This window comes from Panthera tigris, chromosome A2 (genome assembly GCF_018350195.1).
Source record: "Panthera tigris isolate Pti1 chromosome A2, P.tigris_Pti1_mat1.1, whole genome shotgun sequence".
Lineage (NCBI taxonomy): Eukaryota > Metazoa > Chordata > Mammalia > Carnivora > Felidae > Panthera > Panthera tigris.
This window is the reverse complement of record NC_056661.1, coordinates 10,820,651-10,837,233: the sequence shown is the minus strand read 5'-3', so window position 1 is coordinate 10,837,233 and position 16,583 is coordinate 10,820,651. Positions and strand designations below refer to the sequence as shown.

The 16,583-nt window shown below is 42.1% G+C and overlaps 2 protein-coding genes across 2 annotated transcripts; both read right to left on the bottom strand.

Moving 5' to 3' along the window:
* LOC122236380 (olfactory receptor 7A17-like) lies at positions 1–933 on the bottom strand. Its single transcript, XM_042977308.1, has one exon. The coding sequence runs from the start codon at positions 931–933 to the stop codon at positions 1–3; it is 933 nt and encodes a 310-aa protein (XP_042833242.1).
* Positions 934–15,535: 14,602 nt separating this feature from the next.
* LOC122236607 (olfactory receptor-like protein OLF4) lies at positions 15,536–16,583 on the bottom strand. The gene has a single exon (XM_042978420.1). It carries the CDS (start codon positions 16,460–16,462, stop codon positions 15,536–15,538), a length of 927 nt encoding a protein of 308 aa, XP_042834354.1. The 5' UTR covers positions 16,463–16,583.

The window sequence follows — 16,583 nt, the reverse complement described above, 5'->3', positions numbered from 1 at the left end:
TTACATCACTGGAACCCCAACGATTCTTTTCAGAGCCCTCTTTATGTCTCTGTTCCTCAGGCTGTAAATGAAGGGGTTCAGCATGGGCGTGACCACTGTGTACATCACCGAGGCTGTGGCACTTGAGTGGGAGCTCTGGGTAGCAGCAGAGCTAAGGTACACTCCCAGGCCAGTACAATAAAATAGGGAGACAACCGAGAGGTGAGACGCACAGGTGGAAAATGCCTTATACTTGCCCTGAGCTGATGAGATTCCACATACAAAAGAAACTATCTTAGAATAAGAGTAAAGGATCCCAGCTAGGGAAGCACCGCCCAACAATCCAGCTGCAAAATACATCAGCATGTCATTAAGAAAGGTATCAGAACAGGCAAGCAGGACCACCTGATTGATTTCACAGAAAAAGTGGGAGATTTCCACCTCTGTACAGAAGGACAGCCACAACATCATTAAGGTTTGTAATAAGGAGTTCAGGGTGCTCATCATCCAGGACACCAGAACAAGCAGCCCACAGTAGGTGGGTTTCATGATCAGCATGTAGTGCAAGGGTTGACAGATGGCCACGAACCGGTCATAGGCCATCACAGACAGTAGAAAATTGTCCAATCCAACAAAGAGTAGGAAAAAATACATCTGTGTGATGCAGCCTGCATAAGTTATGACTTTGCTCTGGGTCTGGATGTTCCAGAGCATCTTCGGGACGGTGGTGGAGGTGAAGCAGATGTCTACAAAGGACAGGTTGGCCAGGAAGAAGTACATGGGCGTGTGGAGGTGGGAGTCAGAGCTGACGGCCAGGAGGATGAGCAGGTTGCCAAACACAGTGATCAGGTACATGGAGAGGAAAAGCCCAAAAATCAGGAGCTGCAGCTCTGGTTCCTTTGATAGTCCCAGAAGAAAAAATTCTGAAATTTGTGAATCATTTCCTGGTTCCATGGGCTAGAGGGGACTATCAGGGAACAAGAAATAGCATGACCGAGTTTCTCAACAATGAACATTGCAAATATCATTGACATTCTATAATTTTTATTTTTCTTTCAAAAATTCAGTATCCATAGTTTTTTGGATAGAACTTGCCCCCTCTGGGGACTCCCTCATGCCAGCTCTGAATAGGAATTCACCTCCCACACTTAGCTCTTTCCCCTAATGCTCATGGATTCTATAGTTTTAATGAGAAATTCTGTCACCCGTTTGAGGAATAACCTTGAGCACTGACTAATCTCCAGGCAAAGAGTACAGGTGTCAAAAAAAATAAAAGTCTATAAGGTTCAGTGATGGAGACAGAGGATAAGCAAATGAAAGAGTGGATAAAATATGAGAAGGTGACAGGTGCTATGAAGAAAAACAAAGCCTGTGTAAAGGGAAGAGCGGGTGGAGACGTTACTTTTTACTGGTTATTCGGGCATACCAAAACACATCTAAACAGAGGCCTCAAGGAGACAGAGGGAGACACAAAGTCCTCTGGGGAAAAGGACACCAATCAGAGGGAACGACCAGTGCAGAGGCTCTGAGAAAAGTCATTTTTTTTAAATCAATTTTTAAAACCTGAGGGTGGTTGATGCACCATGTTACAGCAGTTTGGGGTGTACAATCCAACAGTTTTACACATCACACCACGCTCACCACACGTGGAGCCGCCGTTTGTCACCACACAATGCTGTGATAGCATCACTGACTATATTCCCTTTGCCGTGCCTTTAGTCCTGGGCGTCATTCGTTCCTTAACTGGAAGCCAGTATCTCCCACTCCCTGTCACCATCTTTCTTTTTGTTGGTTTGCTTGTTGTTTCAAAAACCAATATTCATTGGTCATTCAATGGTCAACCAAAGCCATTGCGTTGAGGGGAATGAGCAAGAGGAAGCGTGGTGACAGATGGTGGCAGGGAGTGTTGAGGAACAAGGTGGCCTCCCCGGTACTGATGAAACTTCACGGCAAAGGAATCCCTCCTTCACATAGCGTCTCTTGCACTTTACTAATTTTGTTTCCAAAGAATCTTTGGATAGAAATGGGCCCCCTCCTTATCTTCATGTGTTGGGTAATAATCTGGCATCTGTATATTAAGGGTCACATTATGGAGCTATGGGTTCCAGGACCTCGGCTTTGAAAACCGCTCATGGCACACACACACACACACACACACACACACGTGCGTGCCCACTAGTCTCCTAGGACCATGTCACAACCAGACTATTCTCACCTCGAGGCACATTAATTAGGTAAACGCTGATACAAGGCAAGCTGTTGACAAGAGATTTTCTTTCCTCTAAAGATGTGAAAATACATCCAAGTTCCAGTAGTTAAGTCTTCTATGAGCATGTAAACATGGGTCTCTGCATTAATATGAACTTTTCGTAGCCAGTGTTTAAAGAAATTAAAACATCATTTTCAAAAACTGAGAGCAAGAAAAGTGGGGAGAAAGATCTATGAGTTTAGGCGGCCCCTAGCAGCGGGATGAGAATGTGTCTTTTGTTCTGGCAACACCCCAACCCCAGGTACATCTCCTTCAAGCCCACAATAATGAAGCAGCAAAAAGCAATTTATCTAAAAGGAAAAGTTAAGATGTCTAAGTTATCAAGACATCCCGCTAAATAACAAGCAAGGGAAAACCCCCACAATTCTCTAAGGGTAATGTACAGAGTACAACAAAAGTGGCGGATTTTAAAAGATTATTTGCTAACAAAACCCCACCTCTTATAAATGATATAAAATGCAAAACCATCATCATCATCAGAGACTCGTGTTTTGAATTTTGGATCTACATATGTTTGCTTTTTGAATTTGGAGAACCAAGATAACTACTCTTTTTTTCATTTAAATTCTACTCAGGTAACATACAGTGCAACATATTGTTTTCAGGAGTAGAAATCAGTGATTCATCACTTACAACACCCAGAGCTTATCCCAGCAATTACCCTCCTTAATCCCCATGACCCATCTAGCCCATCCCCACCCACCTGCTCCATCAACCCTGAGTTTGCTCTCTACCCCTATGAATCTCCTGTGGTTTGTTTCCCTCTCTTGTCTTCCCCCACCTTCCCAACCAAACTATTGTAAATGCTAATATCCTTCCCCAAATAGTAGGGCTAGAGGTATCTATCCTGCTCAGGTGGTTGGCAGATTTAGTGAACGCGCCATAAAGAACTTAGCATAGTTCCCTCAATGGATAATGAGTGCTTCTTACTGGTGAGGAGATTTGACCGACTTTTTCTTCTCTCAAAGTCCCCATCACTTCCCCACTTCTGGGGCCCCAATTCCACAGCCTTATTTCAGTTTTCTTCCTCTCTCCACCCATCACAGGCTAGCACCCCTCTAGCTAATATACACATTTACCCCCGAGAGATCTGTCTATATTACAATTACATTACTGTCCACCTTCCTGATTTAATGCTTTCATCTGACTCCCCCCTGGAGAATGAACCCCAAGTCCATATTTCCAACACTTGGCTTGCCTCCCCTGACTGACCCAACAGCTTTGCACTCATGCTGCCTCACCCACATCAATTCTACCAACACTGAACTTGAGTTGTAGCTTCATCTCAAGCCCCAGTCTCAAGACTCCGAGCCCCTACACACCTGCTTCCCCTCTGGTTGGAATCATCCACTGGTCTATTTGGAAGTTCTCACCTCTTCTGTCTTGAAACTCCCATCTCCTCTTTCAGACAGCAAGGAGTCATCTCCTTCATGAATCTGTGTGTGTGTGTGTGTGTGTTTGTGTGTGTGTGTGTTTTGACAATCCCACAAGAAAAAAAAAAGACTTTCTTTTGTGATAATTTAGATGTGGTGTTATCACTGTAATTTTTATTTAATTCCATATATGTTTCCCTGCTAGACTGTGGGTGCCCTGGGCATTTTATACTTACTCCCACCCTTTACCCCCAGACATAGTTTGGTTGGGGACAGTGGTAATAAATACATATTGCATGAACGAATGAGAGATCATGCTCACAGGAGTTGTCAATGAAAGGAGAGAGAACACAAAAAGGGAGCTACCAGCACAGGAACAGAGAACCAGGGAGAGGAATGTTTTTCATATTTGGAGACGTTTGTGGGGTCAGGGTGTGGTTTTCAAGAATAAACTAGAATAGAAAAACTAAGGCACAATAGATAATATCAGAGCACGTCGTACGTGGTCAGGGTGCAGACCCTGACCTGCAGACTCGTGGTTCTCCTTGTTGAGTTATATGTGTTTGCACGTGAGTGTGCAAAAACGTGTTTCCTTTCTTCATATGTCTATCCCTGAGAACATTGTGTCATATACACATTTATTTCCCCCACTCTGCTTTCTTCATTTAATGTAAGATCCAAATGAGCAGGACTTCACTTCTTTCATTCATTTTTTTGCTGTTTCATAAAGGCGTGCATTTATATAGTAACACATTTTTAGAAAATGGAATTTATAAAATACAAGGAATAGCAGGGAGAAGAAAATCAGGATACATAGTGAATTCAAAATAAACTTATTAATTAAAATTGAGTTAAAAAGACTCTTCTGTAGGAGAAGATATAAAATATAATTTCATCACATTAACACACGTCTCAAAATCAAAACGGAATAGGCAAAAACCTCAAAAAAGAATAGGAAAACAAGAATTATGATTATAACTGACTTTAAAAATAATGCAGGGAGCAGACTATAAAATTATAATTTCATCCTATACAAACACAGGTGGGATCTCACACACTTGTGAGAAAGATATAAGTTGAATGCAAGAGAAATTCACGTTTCCACAGGACGCAGAAGGACGATTGCTAGTTTAGAAAATAGATCCAATCACAAAACAAAAGGTAGCAGTGAGGAAGCACAGATGGGAGGGAGGTGGCAATACATACAAAAGGCACTTTATTACTACAAGGCACATAGAAAGCAAGGGGTGGGGAGAAAGTATGGCCGACTGGTAGATTTCACCACTCAAAGTTTATACTCTCTCACACCACCCAGAAAATATATCTGTACATACATACAAGAATTAAACAGCAAATAGTAAACTTGGCTTAAAATTTGCAATTTTTTTTTGTTTTTTTAAGTTTTTATTTACATTCTAGTTGGTTAAAATATAGTGTAATATTGGTTTCAGGAGTAGAATTATTTGTGTGAAAAAATGCAATCAAGAGGAAGGAAGAAAACGATTCAGCAGGAGCATCAAACAAAGAAAAGAAAACTCAGACTCAATGTAAAAGGCAAAGAAATTACACTGATAATTTACGACAGGGAAAGTAAATGGCCAATAAACCCCAACATAAATTCGTCCTCCAGGTAATGAAATAAGTGCAAAATAAAACCCTCTAGCATATGCCTGTTCGAGTTTTAAATAAACTTTTTAAGTGACCTAATGGAGAGAAGATTCTGTGAAATGTATGTCTCCAGAACTGCAGTTGCCAGGTCGTGGCTCCCTCCGTTGGTCTGGACCTTTCTAAAAGATACAGAATATGCTCCAAAATACCCCATCTTAAAAATATTGTTTAAATTCCCTCACTGCACCTCCTTCCATGCCTAATAGTGTATTTTCATATTTCCTTTAACTGCAAAACTCTTTGGAAATGTTCAGATTATCCTGGAAGACAGTACCCGGCGTTCCCTCGTTAGTCGCACCCAACTGATCTTTTATTCCCACCACTTAACTTTCAACAATAATCCTTATATTGCTAATTTCAACAGACATTTCCTTTTTTTCACATCTTAAATAAATTGATTATAAATGAGTGGGTTGGGCACCTGGGTGTCTCAGTCGGTTAAGCGTCCGACTTCAGCTCAGGTCATGATCTCGCAGTTGGTTAGTTCCAACCCCACATAAGGCTCTGTGCTGACGGCTCAGAGCCAGGAACCTACCTCAGATCTATGTCTCCCTCTCTTTCTGGTCCTCCCCCACTCACACTCTGCCTCTCTCTCTCTTTCTCTCAAAAGTAAATAAACATAAAAAAATAAATGGGGGAGACTGGGTGGCTCAGTAAGTTAAGCATCTGACTTTGGCTCAGGTCATGATCTCGCAGTTCGTGAATTCGAGTCCCACGTCAGGTCTGTGCTGACAGCTCAGAGCCTGGAGTCTGCTTCAGATTCTGTGTCCCCCTCTCTCTGTGCCCCTCCCGCACTCTTACTCTGTCTCCGTCTCTCTCGCTCAAATATAAGTAAACATTAAAAAAATGAAAGAGTTCACCGTGCCATCAAACACAATGCACTTTTGGCTCCGAGACCAGGATGGTTAGGCTGTCAGGTGACCTCAGAGGAAAGCTTTCAGATTCCATTCTCTCGGAACCTTCCCTGGAATACCTGCTGAGCTCTGAGACTCACCTAGATGGGGTCTCTGAGAGGAAGGTCTCCAGGTGGAAGTCAGAATTCCTCCCTGTTTGTTGATGATGGAAAGCAAGCTCTATTCCCAGAACAGGAAGGAGTGAAGCATTGGTCCCCAAAGCAGACTTAAGAATCCAAATGCAAAAACCATGTCTCCTCCGGCTTCGGATTAAACATGTTCTGGATCTGCAGCCGAGGAGATATTTACAGCTCCTTATGTTGGCTGCATCTGACACAGCAAAATGTGTCTGAAACGTTAGACACATTTCCCATTGTTACTCCAACCCCTGAGCCCATCTCCCCATGGGAACTTATCTGGGCAGAATGGAATTTTTTCCTGTAGATTCCCTGTTCCCAAGAGATCAGATTAGAATTCAGGCATATCCAATTTTTATTACTCCTCCTCGAACTTCCCTGGCTTGTCTAACATTGAAACTTTTCACAGACCTGAGTGAAAGTTTCTTTTTCCAAATCTAGGACTCAGGAACCTGTCTTGACTATGCCCCTTGGCTCTCCGAACATTGAGTTGTGGTGGGAACACAACTCCTGATAGTCTAGAAAATACCTATTCTTTCTTCAACAAGAAAAAGTGTGTTCCTTTGCTGTACAACCATGGGTTTAATAAACCTTGGATTTGATATTCTTTTGACAAATCATCTAGGAGTTTCATATGTTTAATACAGGTTAAAAGTTGACGTTTATAAAACATTTGGTAATTCTAGGTGTATTACAAAGCTGTAGTCATCAAGACAGTATGGTACTGACACAAAAACGGACCCATAGAACAATGGAATAGAATAGAAAACCCAGAAATGGACCCAAAACAATATGGTCCATCTTCGACAAAGAAGGAAAAAGTGTCCAATGGAAAAAAGGCAGTTTCTTAAACAATGGTATTGGCAAAATGGAGAGCAACATGCCAGTGAGACTGGACCACTCTCTTACACCATACACCATTCACAGAAATGAATTCAAAATGGATGAAAGACCTACATGTGAGATAGGAAACCACCCAAATCCTAGAGGAGAACACAGGCAGCTATCTCTTTGACCTCAAATATGGCAACTTCTTGTTACCCATGTTGCCGTAGGCAAGAGAAACAAAAGCAAACATGAACTATTGGGACCTCACCAATGTAAAAAGCTTCTGCACGGTGAAGAAAACAAAAGAATTAAAAGGCTTCCTACAGAATGGGAGAAGATGTTTGTGAATGACACATCAGATAAATATTCGTGTGTGTGTGTGTGTGTGTGTGTGTGCCACATTTTCCTTATGCATTCCTCTATCGATAGACACTTAGTTTGCTTCCATATCTTGTCTGTTGTAGAGAATACTGCAATAAACATAGGGGTGCGTATATCTTTTCAATTTAGCATTTTTGTTTTCTTTGGAAACAGTAATGGACTTATTGGATCATGTTGTCGTTCTATTTCCAAGTTTTGAGGGCCCTCCATACTGCTTTCCACGGTGGCTGCATTCCCACCAGCAGTGTGTGAGGTGCCTTTTTCCCCACTTCATCACCAGCACTTGTTTGTTGTGTTTCTGATTTTAGCCCTTCTGACCTGTGTGAGGTGGTATTTCATCGTGGTTTTGATTTACATTTCCCTCATGATGAGTGATGATGAACATCTTTGCATTTGTCTGTTGGCCATCTGGATGTCTTCTTTAGAGACGTCAATTCAGAACCTCTGCCCAATTTTTAAGTGGATTGTTTGGGTTTTTTTGTTGTTTAGTTGTATGAATTCTTTGTGTATTTTAGATATGAACCCCTTATCAGATATATCATTTGCAAACATCTTCTCCCATTCAATAGATCAGGTTTGTTTTGTTTTGTTTTGTTTTGTTTTCTTGTTTCCTTTGCTGTGTAAAAGCTTTTAATTTTGATGGAATCCCAATAGTATATCTTTACTTTTGTTTCCCTAGCCTTAGGAGACTGGTCGAGAAAAATGTTCCTATAGCTGATGTCAGAGAAATTACTGCCTGTGTTCTTTTCAGGCAGTTTCATGTCTCACATTTAGGTTTTTAATCCATTTTTGGTTTTGTGTATGGTGTAAGAAAGTGGTCCTGTTTCATTGTTTTACATGTATCTGCCCAGTTTTCCCAGCACCATTTATTGAAAAGACTGTCTTCACAGATAGCATATGGTTTCACTCTTATGTGGATCCTGAGAAACTTAACAGAAACCCATGGGGGAAGGGAAGGAAAAAAAAGAGGTTAGAGTGGAAGAGAGCCAAAGCATAAGAGACTCTTAAAAACTGAGAACAAACTGAGGGTTGATGTGGGGTGGGAGCGAGGGGAGGGTGGGTGATGGGTATTGAGGAGGGCACTTTTTGGGATGAGCACTTGGTGTTGTATGGAAACCAATTTGACAATGAACTTCATATATTGAAAAGAAAGAAAGAAAGAAAAGACTGTCTTTTCCCCTTAGTCTCACCTCTTAAATTTTTTTAAAAGATTTACAGCCAAGTAACAGATTAAACCCATTTAGTCATGTTTTATTTCTGGGGTCTTTATTCTGTCCCACTGACCTATGTGTCTATTTCTGTGCCAAAAGCATACTGTCTTGATTACTACAGCTTTGGAGTATATCTTGAAACCTGGTAGGTCTGTTCTTTTTTCTCAGGATTGCTTTGGCTATGCAGGATCCTCTATAGTTCCATACAAGTTTTAGTATTATTTGCTCTAGTTTTGTGAAAACTGCTGTTGGTATTTTGATAGAGATTGCAATGAATCTGTCGATTGCTTTGCTTTGGGTAACATGGACATTTTCACAAGAATATTTCTTCCAATCCATGAGCATGGAATATCTTTCCATTTATTTATGTTACCTTCAGTTTCTTTCACCAGTGTATTATAGTTTTTGGAACATAGGTCTTTCACTTTTTGGCTAAGTTGATTCCTAAATATTTTATTCTTTTTGGTGCAATTGTAAATGGTGTTTTTAAATGTTTTTCTTTCAGCTGCTTCGTTGTTAAGGTACAGAAACGTTGCTGATTACTGGGTATTTATTTTGTGTCTTGTACTTTACTGAATTAATGTAATACATCTAGTAATTTCATATGTACGTATGTATGTAAAATGAAGTTAGTTAACATGCACTGTAGAATTAGTTTCATGAGTAGAACCCAGTGATTCATCACTCCTATAGAACACTCAGTGCTCATTCCAATAAGTGCCCTCCTTAGATAAATGCCCATCACCCATTTAGCTAACCCTGAATCTACCTCCCCTCCAGGAACCCCCAGCCTATTCTCTGTATTCAAGAGTCTCTTATGGTTTTACTCCTTCTGTTATTAACTTATTTTCCTTCACTTCCCCTATGTTCTTCTGTTTTGTTTCTTAAATTCCACATATGAGTGAAATGATATATTTGTCTTTCTCTGACTGACTTATTTCGCTTAGCATAATACACTCTAGTTCCATCCACATTCTTTCAAATGGCAAGATTTCATTCTTTTTGATCACTGAATATTATTCCATTGTATGTATATATACCACATCTTCTTTATCCATACTTCTAGGAATGTTTTGGTAGATTCTTTTGGATTTACCATTTATAGTATCATGTCATCTGCAAATAGTGACAGTTTAACTTCTTTACCAATATGGATATCCCTTATTTCTTTTTCTTGTCTGATTGCTGTGGCTAGGACCTCCAGTACTATGTTGAATAAGTGTGAGTGGACATATTTTCTTCTTCCTGACATTGGGGGAAAAGCTCTCCACTTTTCACCATTGAGTATGATGCTACCTATGGGATTTTCATAGGTGGCCTTTATTATGTGGAGGTATGTTGCCTCTAACCCCACTTTACTGAGGTTTTATCATGAATGAATGTTGAATTTTGTCAAATGATTTTTCTTCATCTATTGAGATGATCATATGATTTTTATCCTTCATTTTGTTGATGTGTATAACATTGATTTTCAAAATATTGAAACACCCTTGTATCCCTGAAATAAATCCTACCTGATCATGGTGAATGATCTTTTTAATATACTGTCATGTGTGGTTTGCTAGGATTTTCCTGAGGATTTTTGCATCTATCTTCATCAAGGATACTGGTCTATAGTTTTCTCTTTTGGGGGTGTCGTTGTCTGGTTCCAGCATCAGGGTAATGTTGGCCTGATTGATGTATTTTGAAGCTTTCCTTCCTATTCAATATTTTGGAGTAGGTTGAAGAGAATAGATACTAACTCTTTGTTAAATGCCTTGGAGATGGGGCATTTGGGTGGCTCAGTTTGTTGGGTGTCCAACTTCAGCTCAGGTCATAATCTCATGGTTCATGAGTTTGAGCCCCACATTGGGGTCTGTGTATTGGGCTCTGTGTTGACATCTTGGAGCCTGGAGCCTGCTTCAGATTCTGTGTCTCTATCTCCAAAGGCAAGGAGATTAAAAGCAAAAATTAACTATCGGGAGCTCATGAAGATAAAAAGCTTCTGTGCTGCAAAGGGAACAATCAACAAAACTAAAAGGCAACTGACAGAATGGGAAAAGATACTTGCAAATGATTTATCGGACAGAGGGCTAGTATCCAAAATCTATAAAGAACTCTCCAAACTCCACACCCGAAAAACAAATAATCCAGTGAGGCCAGATCAGCGACCTTTTACCTGCAATGTATAGAAATGGTTCCCAGAAATGCCAGTTCTTAAGCCTCCCATGGACAAATGAATTTGAGGCTCCATATTGGAATGGCAAGTTTCTGCTGTGATTTACACAAACATAAAAACGTCTGTTCAACAGACAGCGAGGCAGAGAGTGGGGTGGTGGTGAATGAAACGGATGAGGCAGAGCAATTATCTAAGAAACTTGAGAAGATCCTGATACACCAGGTGGTAAAATAAACTGCCATTGCCTTAATAGTAGTTAAAGGAATAGAATATGGAAGATCAACAAAAGTGTGAGCATCCACTCTGTGAAACTGACACAGCCACTGAATAAATACATCACTTAATCAAACAAATGAACACGGTGATCACCCCTCCTGCACTAAGTTGAATTGGATCTCAGGCGAAGACAGGTTAATGAACTTGGCTTCCATTCTTCTGACCCTCTCATCCACGGCGCACCGGGCCATTGGGCTCACCTGGCTAGGGTGTCTGACAAGGTCTCCTTGTGACAAGTCTGAATGCCTCCCTGGACTGCAGATGGTAGGGACTAAAGCTCTGTTCTCAGCTGAGACAGCAGGATGGAGTAAAGCATGGGCCCCCAGCCATAATTAGGGCCTGGAAGAACAAGGGAGACCTTGTCCCTTCCCATCGAAGTTCGCACAGGCTGACAGGCGACGAGAGAGTATTTACAGCTCCCTGTATCTGCTCATTTCCCTCTTGGTACCCCAGCCTCTGATCTCATATTCCCAAGTGGAAAACTGCTCTGGACACAAGTACTTTTTCCTAATGAATCTCGGTTCCCAAAAGACTAGGTCAGAGACCAAGTGAATGCAGTTCTTTTTTTCCTCCCCTTTTCCCTGAACTTGTCCCCTTCCTGATGTGTAAATCTTGTGGCACCTTATCTCAGCCGAGACACACTTTCCAAGTCTAAGACCAAGGAACCCTCCGGGATTAGTCCTCTTTGCCTTCCAAGCATTGCCTGTCCTAGGGACCCAGCTGTAGCATTTCTAGTGCTGTGTGTCTGTCTGTCTCTTTGTTTGTTTTTGAGAGAGAGGGAAAGAGAGAGCATGAGTGGGGGAGAGGAAGGGACGGAGAGAGGGACATAGAGAAGCTTTTTAAATATTTATTTATTTAGTTTAAGAGAGAGAAAATCAGAGAAAGAGGGAGAGAGAGAATCCCAAGCAGTCTCTATGCTCACTGCAGAAGCAATCTGGGGGCTCAGTTCCAGACCATGGGGTCATGTCTTGAGCCACAATCAAGACACGGAAGATGAACCCACTGAGCCCAGGAGGCGACCCAGTGTCTACCGTTGTTCTCAACAGCGCCGCTAGGAATCTACCCAAGGACACGGGAGTGCTGACGCACAGGGGCACGTGCATCCCAATGTTTAGAGCAGCGCTTTCAGCAACAGCCAAATTATGTAAAGAGCCTAAATGTCCAACTGACAAATGGATACAGAAGTTGTGGTTTATATACACAATGGAATCGTACTTGGCAATGAGAAGGAATGAAATCCTGCCATTTGCAGTAACGTGGATGGAACTAGAGAGTGTTATGCTAAGTGAAAGAAGTCCAGCAGAGAAAGACAGATACCGTATTTTTTCACTCATAGGTGGATCTTGAGAAACTTAAGAGAAGAGCATGGGGGAGGGGAAGGGGAAAAGAGAGTTACAGGGATGGAGGCAAACCATAAGAGACTCTTGAGGAATGAGAACAAACCAAGGGTAGGTGGGGGGTGGGGAGAGGGGAGAGAGGGGGATTTGCATTGAAAAAGGCACTTGTTGGGATGAGCACTGGGTGTTGTATGGAAACCATTTTGACAATAAATTTCATATATTAAAAAAAAGAAAAATAATAAAGCAGAGAAATGACTTCTTCTGATAATAAAACTTGGGTGCCACAGAGATTGGCTTCAAGACGCTTTTTCTGTCACTTGTTTTATAAGACGTTAAAAGCTGTCATTTGGTCCCTTGTTATAAAATGGTCCTTAAATATAACAGATGTATTAAGATCTAGTTATGTACTATAAAGTGAGCTTAACATCTCACAGGGAGTTTGGATTTAATCTTTATAAAATCTTATCCCTGAGGAGGTATAGTTATGAACTACATTTTACGATGTATAAATGGTGCTTGGTGATGTCTAGTCATCTGTCCAAATTTAATATCTGAGTATGTGATGTCCCTTGAGTTTGTCTCTGTCAGGATGCTTCTGGTTCTCAAACTCTGTGGCCGTGGTTCTCAGCCAGAAGTGAATTTTCCCCTGGGACGTCTGTCAAAGTCTGAAGGGAAGCTGCCAAACACCTACAGTCCCCAGGAAAGCACCCCCAAATTCCTGTTATCCTGCCGCCAATGTCCACCATAAACGGTGAGAAACCCAGCTAGACCAGCATGTCTCCAACTTCACTGTGCCCGTGAATCCACACGGATCCCACTACCAGTGCAAAATCTTAGAGATTCTGCATTTCTCCAAGCTCCTGGGTGAGCTGAAGTGCAGGTCTGAGTCTGCGGACCACTGTTTGATTAGCAAGAAGATGATCCTGTGTTAGAGATAAGAGTAGGTAGCGTGGAGGCTTCTGCACCAAATCTTGTCCTTGCGTGCCTGTAATTGTGAAAGGATCGTGTATTCGCTCATTCTTCAGCCTGTGTGAAATCTGTGTTTCTTGCTTTTATAAGTGAACCAAAATAATACCCTGATGAACAAGCCTTTATGCTAAGGAGAATAAGGCACCATCAGATATGCCCACATCCTAATCTCCAGTTCCTTTAACATGTTATTATTTTTTTTAGAACAAAGAGGGATTTATGCAGCAGAATGAACAGGGCTGCTCGTCAGCTTGGGCGATTTGAAGGACGTGCCCATTTGTGCGGAAGAACTGGGGACCCTGAACCACACCCCAGCAGGACATGCAGTTCTTGGGTGAAGCGTCCTCTGGTCAAGCAGGTGGAAGAGATTTCAGAGCAGAAAGGATGTATTATATAGATGGTGCTGATACTGTGCATTCGCCATCCCGTGGGATTTGTGACATATATCAGGAAAAGGAAGCTATTTCGTGTAACAATGCAAAAATCACATGAGCGGATGGCATTTGAAGTTTTCAAGCAACAACAGGAAGATAATTCAGTGATAAAACGTAGAAGACACTAAGCAATCCTGCGCCTCGATGAACAAACTCCCTCAGTGGTGAACACCATCTTCCATGCTTTAATAAATAGGTGCATAGCACGAACTGTGATTTTTTTTAAAAATTAGAGAAATATTTTGTGTGTCACAAAATGAGTGTTTCAAATGTTTGCCTCCTCATATTTATGGTCAGGCCGATATGAAGAACATATCAGGTCGAACTGTTTATTCAAATTTGCCTAAGTACACTCCACTAGGAGATCTAGATTAGCTAATGGTTTTCCCAGTGACTATGGTAGGAATTCTGGACCCAGAGCTGAGTAACAGAATAAAACCAAGACACCGCTTACAAGGCATAAGGGCATGTTTAACGCAAGTGACTGAAATGACGTATTTTTCCCGGGTCCGTTTCGAACACAACCATGTTGAATAAACATATCATCAGATGTGTTCCACAATCACCAGATAAGCCCTCGGCTACCCCCAGTCACGAAGCACCGCTTCAGGAAGCCCTTTATGAACTAGAGACTGACACATGAGTGAATCAGCTTTTCCTCTTCAGCACACACATTCTACTCAATACAATTCTCCAAGAACGTGTGAGCCCAACACCAGCTACCCACCCTGGCCGTGGTCTTTGAGAAAGCCAGATCCCTCAGCAGCTTCCTCTCTCTCTCTTTTCCTCTTGACTCTCTCTCCCCTTCTGACACCTCCCAGAATGGCTTTTGACCATCCCATGTGCCCTCCAGCATACATGAGTAATAAACCTGGGGTTATTAGAGTTCTCTGATAGATGTTGCTGACGTGTGTCCTGCAATCACAATGAGAACCAAGGGCTGGTGCGGCCAAGGCATAGGCTGTGGTCAGGGAAAGGACTGTGGGAGTGTGGACAAGCACATGGGTGCCGGTGAGTGCTTAGGCTTTCCTAGCCAGAGCAGGGTGTGAATTGCCTGAGGCTTGAATGGAACAATATTAGAGTCCACATCATCAGGTGGAGTCCTAAGGAAGCGAAGGAAAAGACTGAGACTCAAGGTGGAAACTGTGCTTTTGTATTCTCCTTGACAGTAAAATGATGGAAATGGCTTACTGATCAAGTGTAGCTTTCTTCCGTACGAAGCGTATAACTCATGATAATGATCTCAGGAAATCTAGGGGAAATTTACCTGGCATGGTATAAGTCATTTGAGATGTAATTAATTTTAAGAAATCAAACTAGTCCCATGTGAGATAAAGAAATTTCAGGCATTCATGACCCAAGGTTGGGGTAAACTTTGGGGACACCTGCAAATAGACAAAGGAGAAACCGTCTGTATTTCAGTCACAGCAGAAGCTTAATGAAGTGAGTTCCTTAAATGTATAGAGAAGTTGATCAAACAAATGGAAATGCCAAGAAATAAATAGGAGGAGTAGATCCTACTTCCACACTCTGATCAAAGATTGGTAGTTCCTGGCTCTGAGGATTTGAGCCCTTCAATCATGGTCATGTCTTCAGCCTTTGGATGATTGTTTCTTATGTCACTGGATCCCAATGATTCTTTTCAGAGCCCTCTTTATGTCTCTGTTCCTCAGGCTGTAGATGAAGGGGTTCAGCATGGGTGTGACCACCGTGTACATCACCGAGGCTGTGGCACTTGAATGGGAGATCTGGGTAGCAGCAGAGCTGAGGTACACTCCTAGGCTCGTACAATAAAATAAGGAGACAACCGAGAGGTGAGACGCACAGGTGGAAAATGCTTTATACTTGCCCTGAGCTGATGAGATCCCACGTATGGAAGAAACTATCTTAGAATAAGAGTAAAGGATCCCAGCAAGGGGACCTCCAACCAGCAGCATAGCTGCAAGATACATCACCACATTACTAAGAAAGGTGTCAGAACAGGCAAGTTGGATCATCTGATTGAGTTCACAGAAAAAGTGGGGGATCACTACTTCTGTACAGAAGGACAGCCGCAACACCATTAAGGTGTGTTCCAAGGAATACAGGACACTCGTGATCCAGGACACCAGAACCAGCAGTCCACAGAGCCGGGGGTTCATGATGACCGTGTAGTGCAGGGGGTGACAGATGGCCACGAACCTGTCATAGGCCATCACACTCAGGAGAAAGTCGTCCATCCCTGCAAAGGTTATGAAAAAGTTCATTTGTGTGATACAGTCCTCATAGGTTATGACTTTGGTCTGGGTCTGGATGTTCCAGAGCATCTTCGGGACGGTGGTGGAGGTGAAGCAGATGTCTACAAAGGACAGGTTGGCCAGGAAGAAGTACATGGGGGTGTGGAGGTGGGAGTCAGAGCTAATGGCCAGGAGGATGAGCAGGTTTCCAAACACAGTGATCAGGTACATGGAGAGGAAAAGCCCAAACAGGAGGGGCTGCAGTTCTGGTCTCTCTGAAAATCCCAGGAGAAGAAATTTTGATATCCGTGTAATATTTCCTGGTTCCATGAGGTTGCACTGACCCCCGGAAAGAGGCAAAGGACACCATTAATTTTCACATCAACAGTTTACTCACATAGTTGAAACGCTACCATTTATATTGTGCAGTCAAGAAGTTCATTTCAGTATC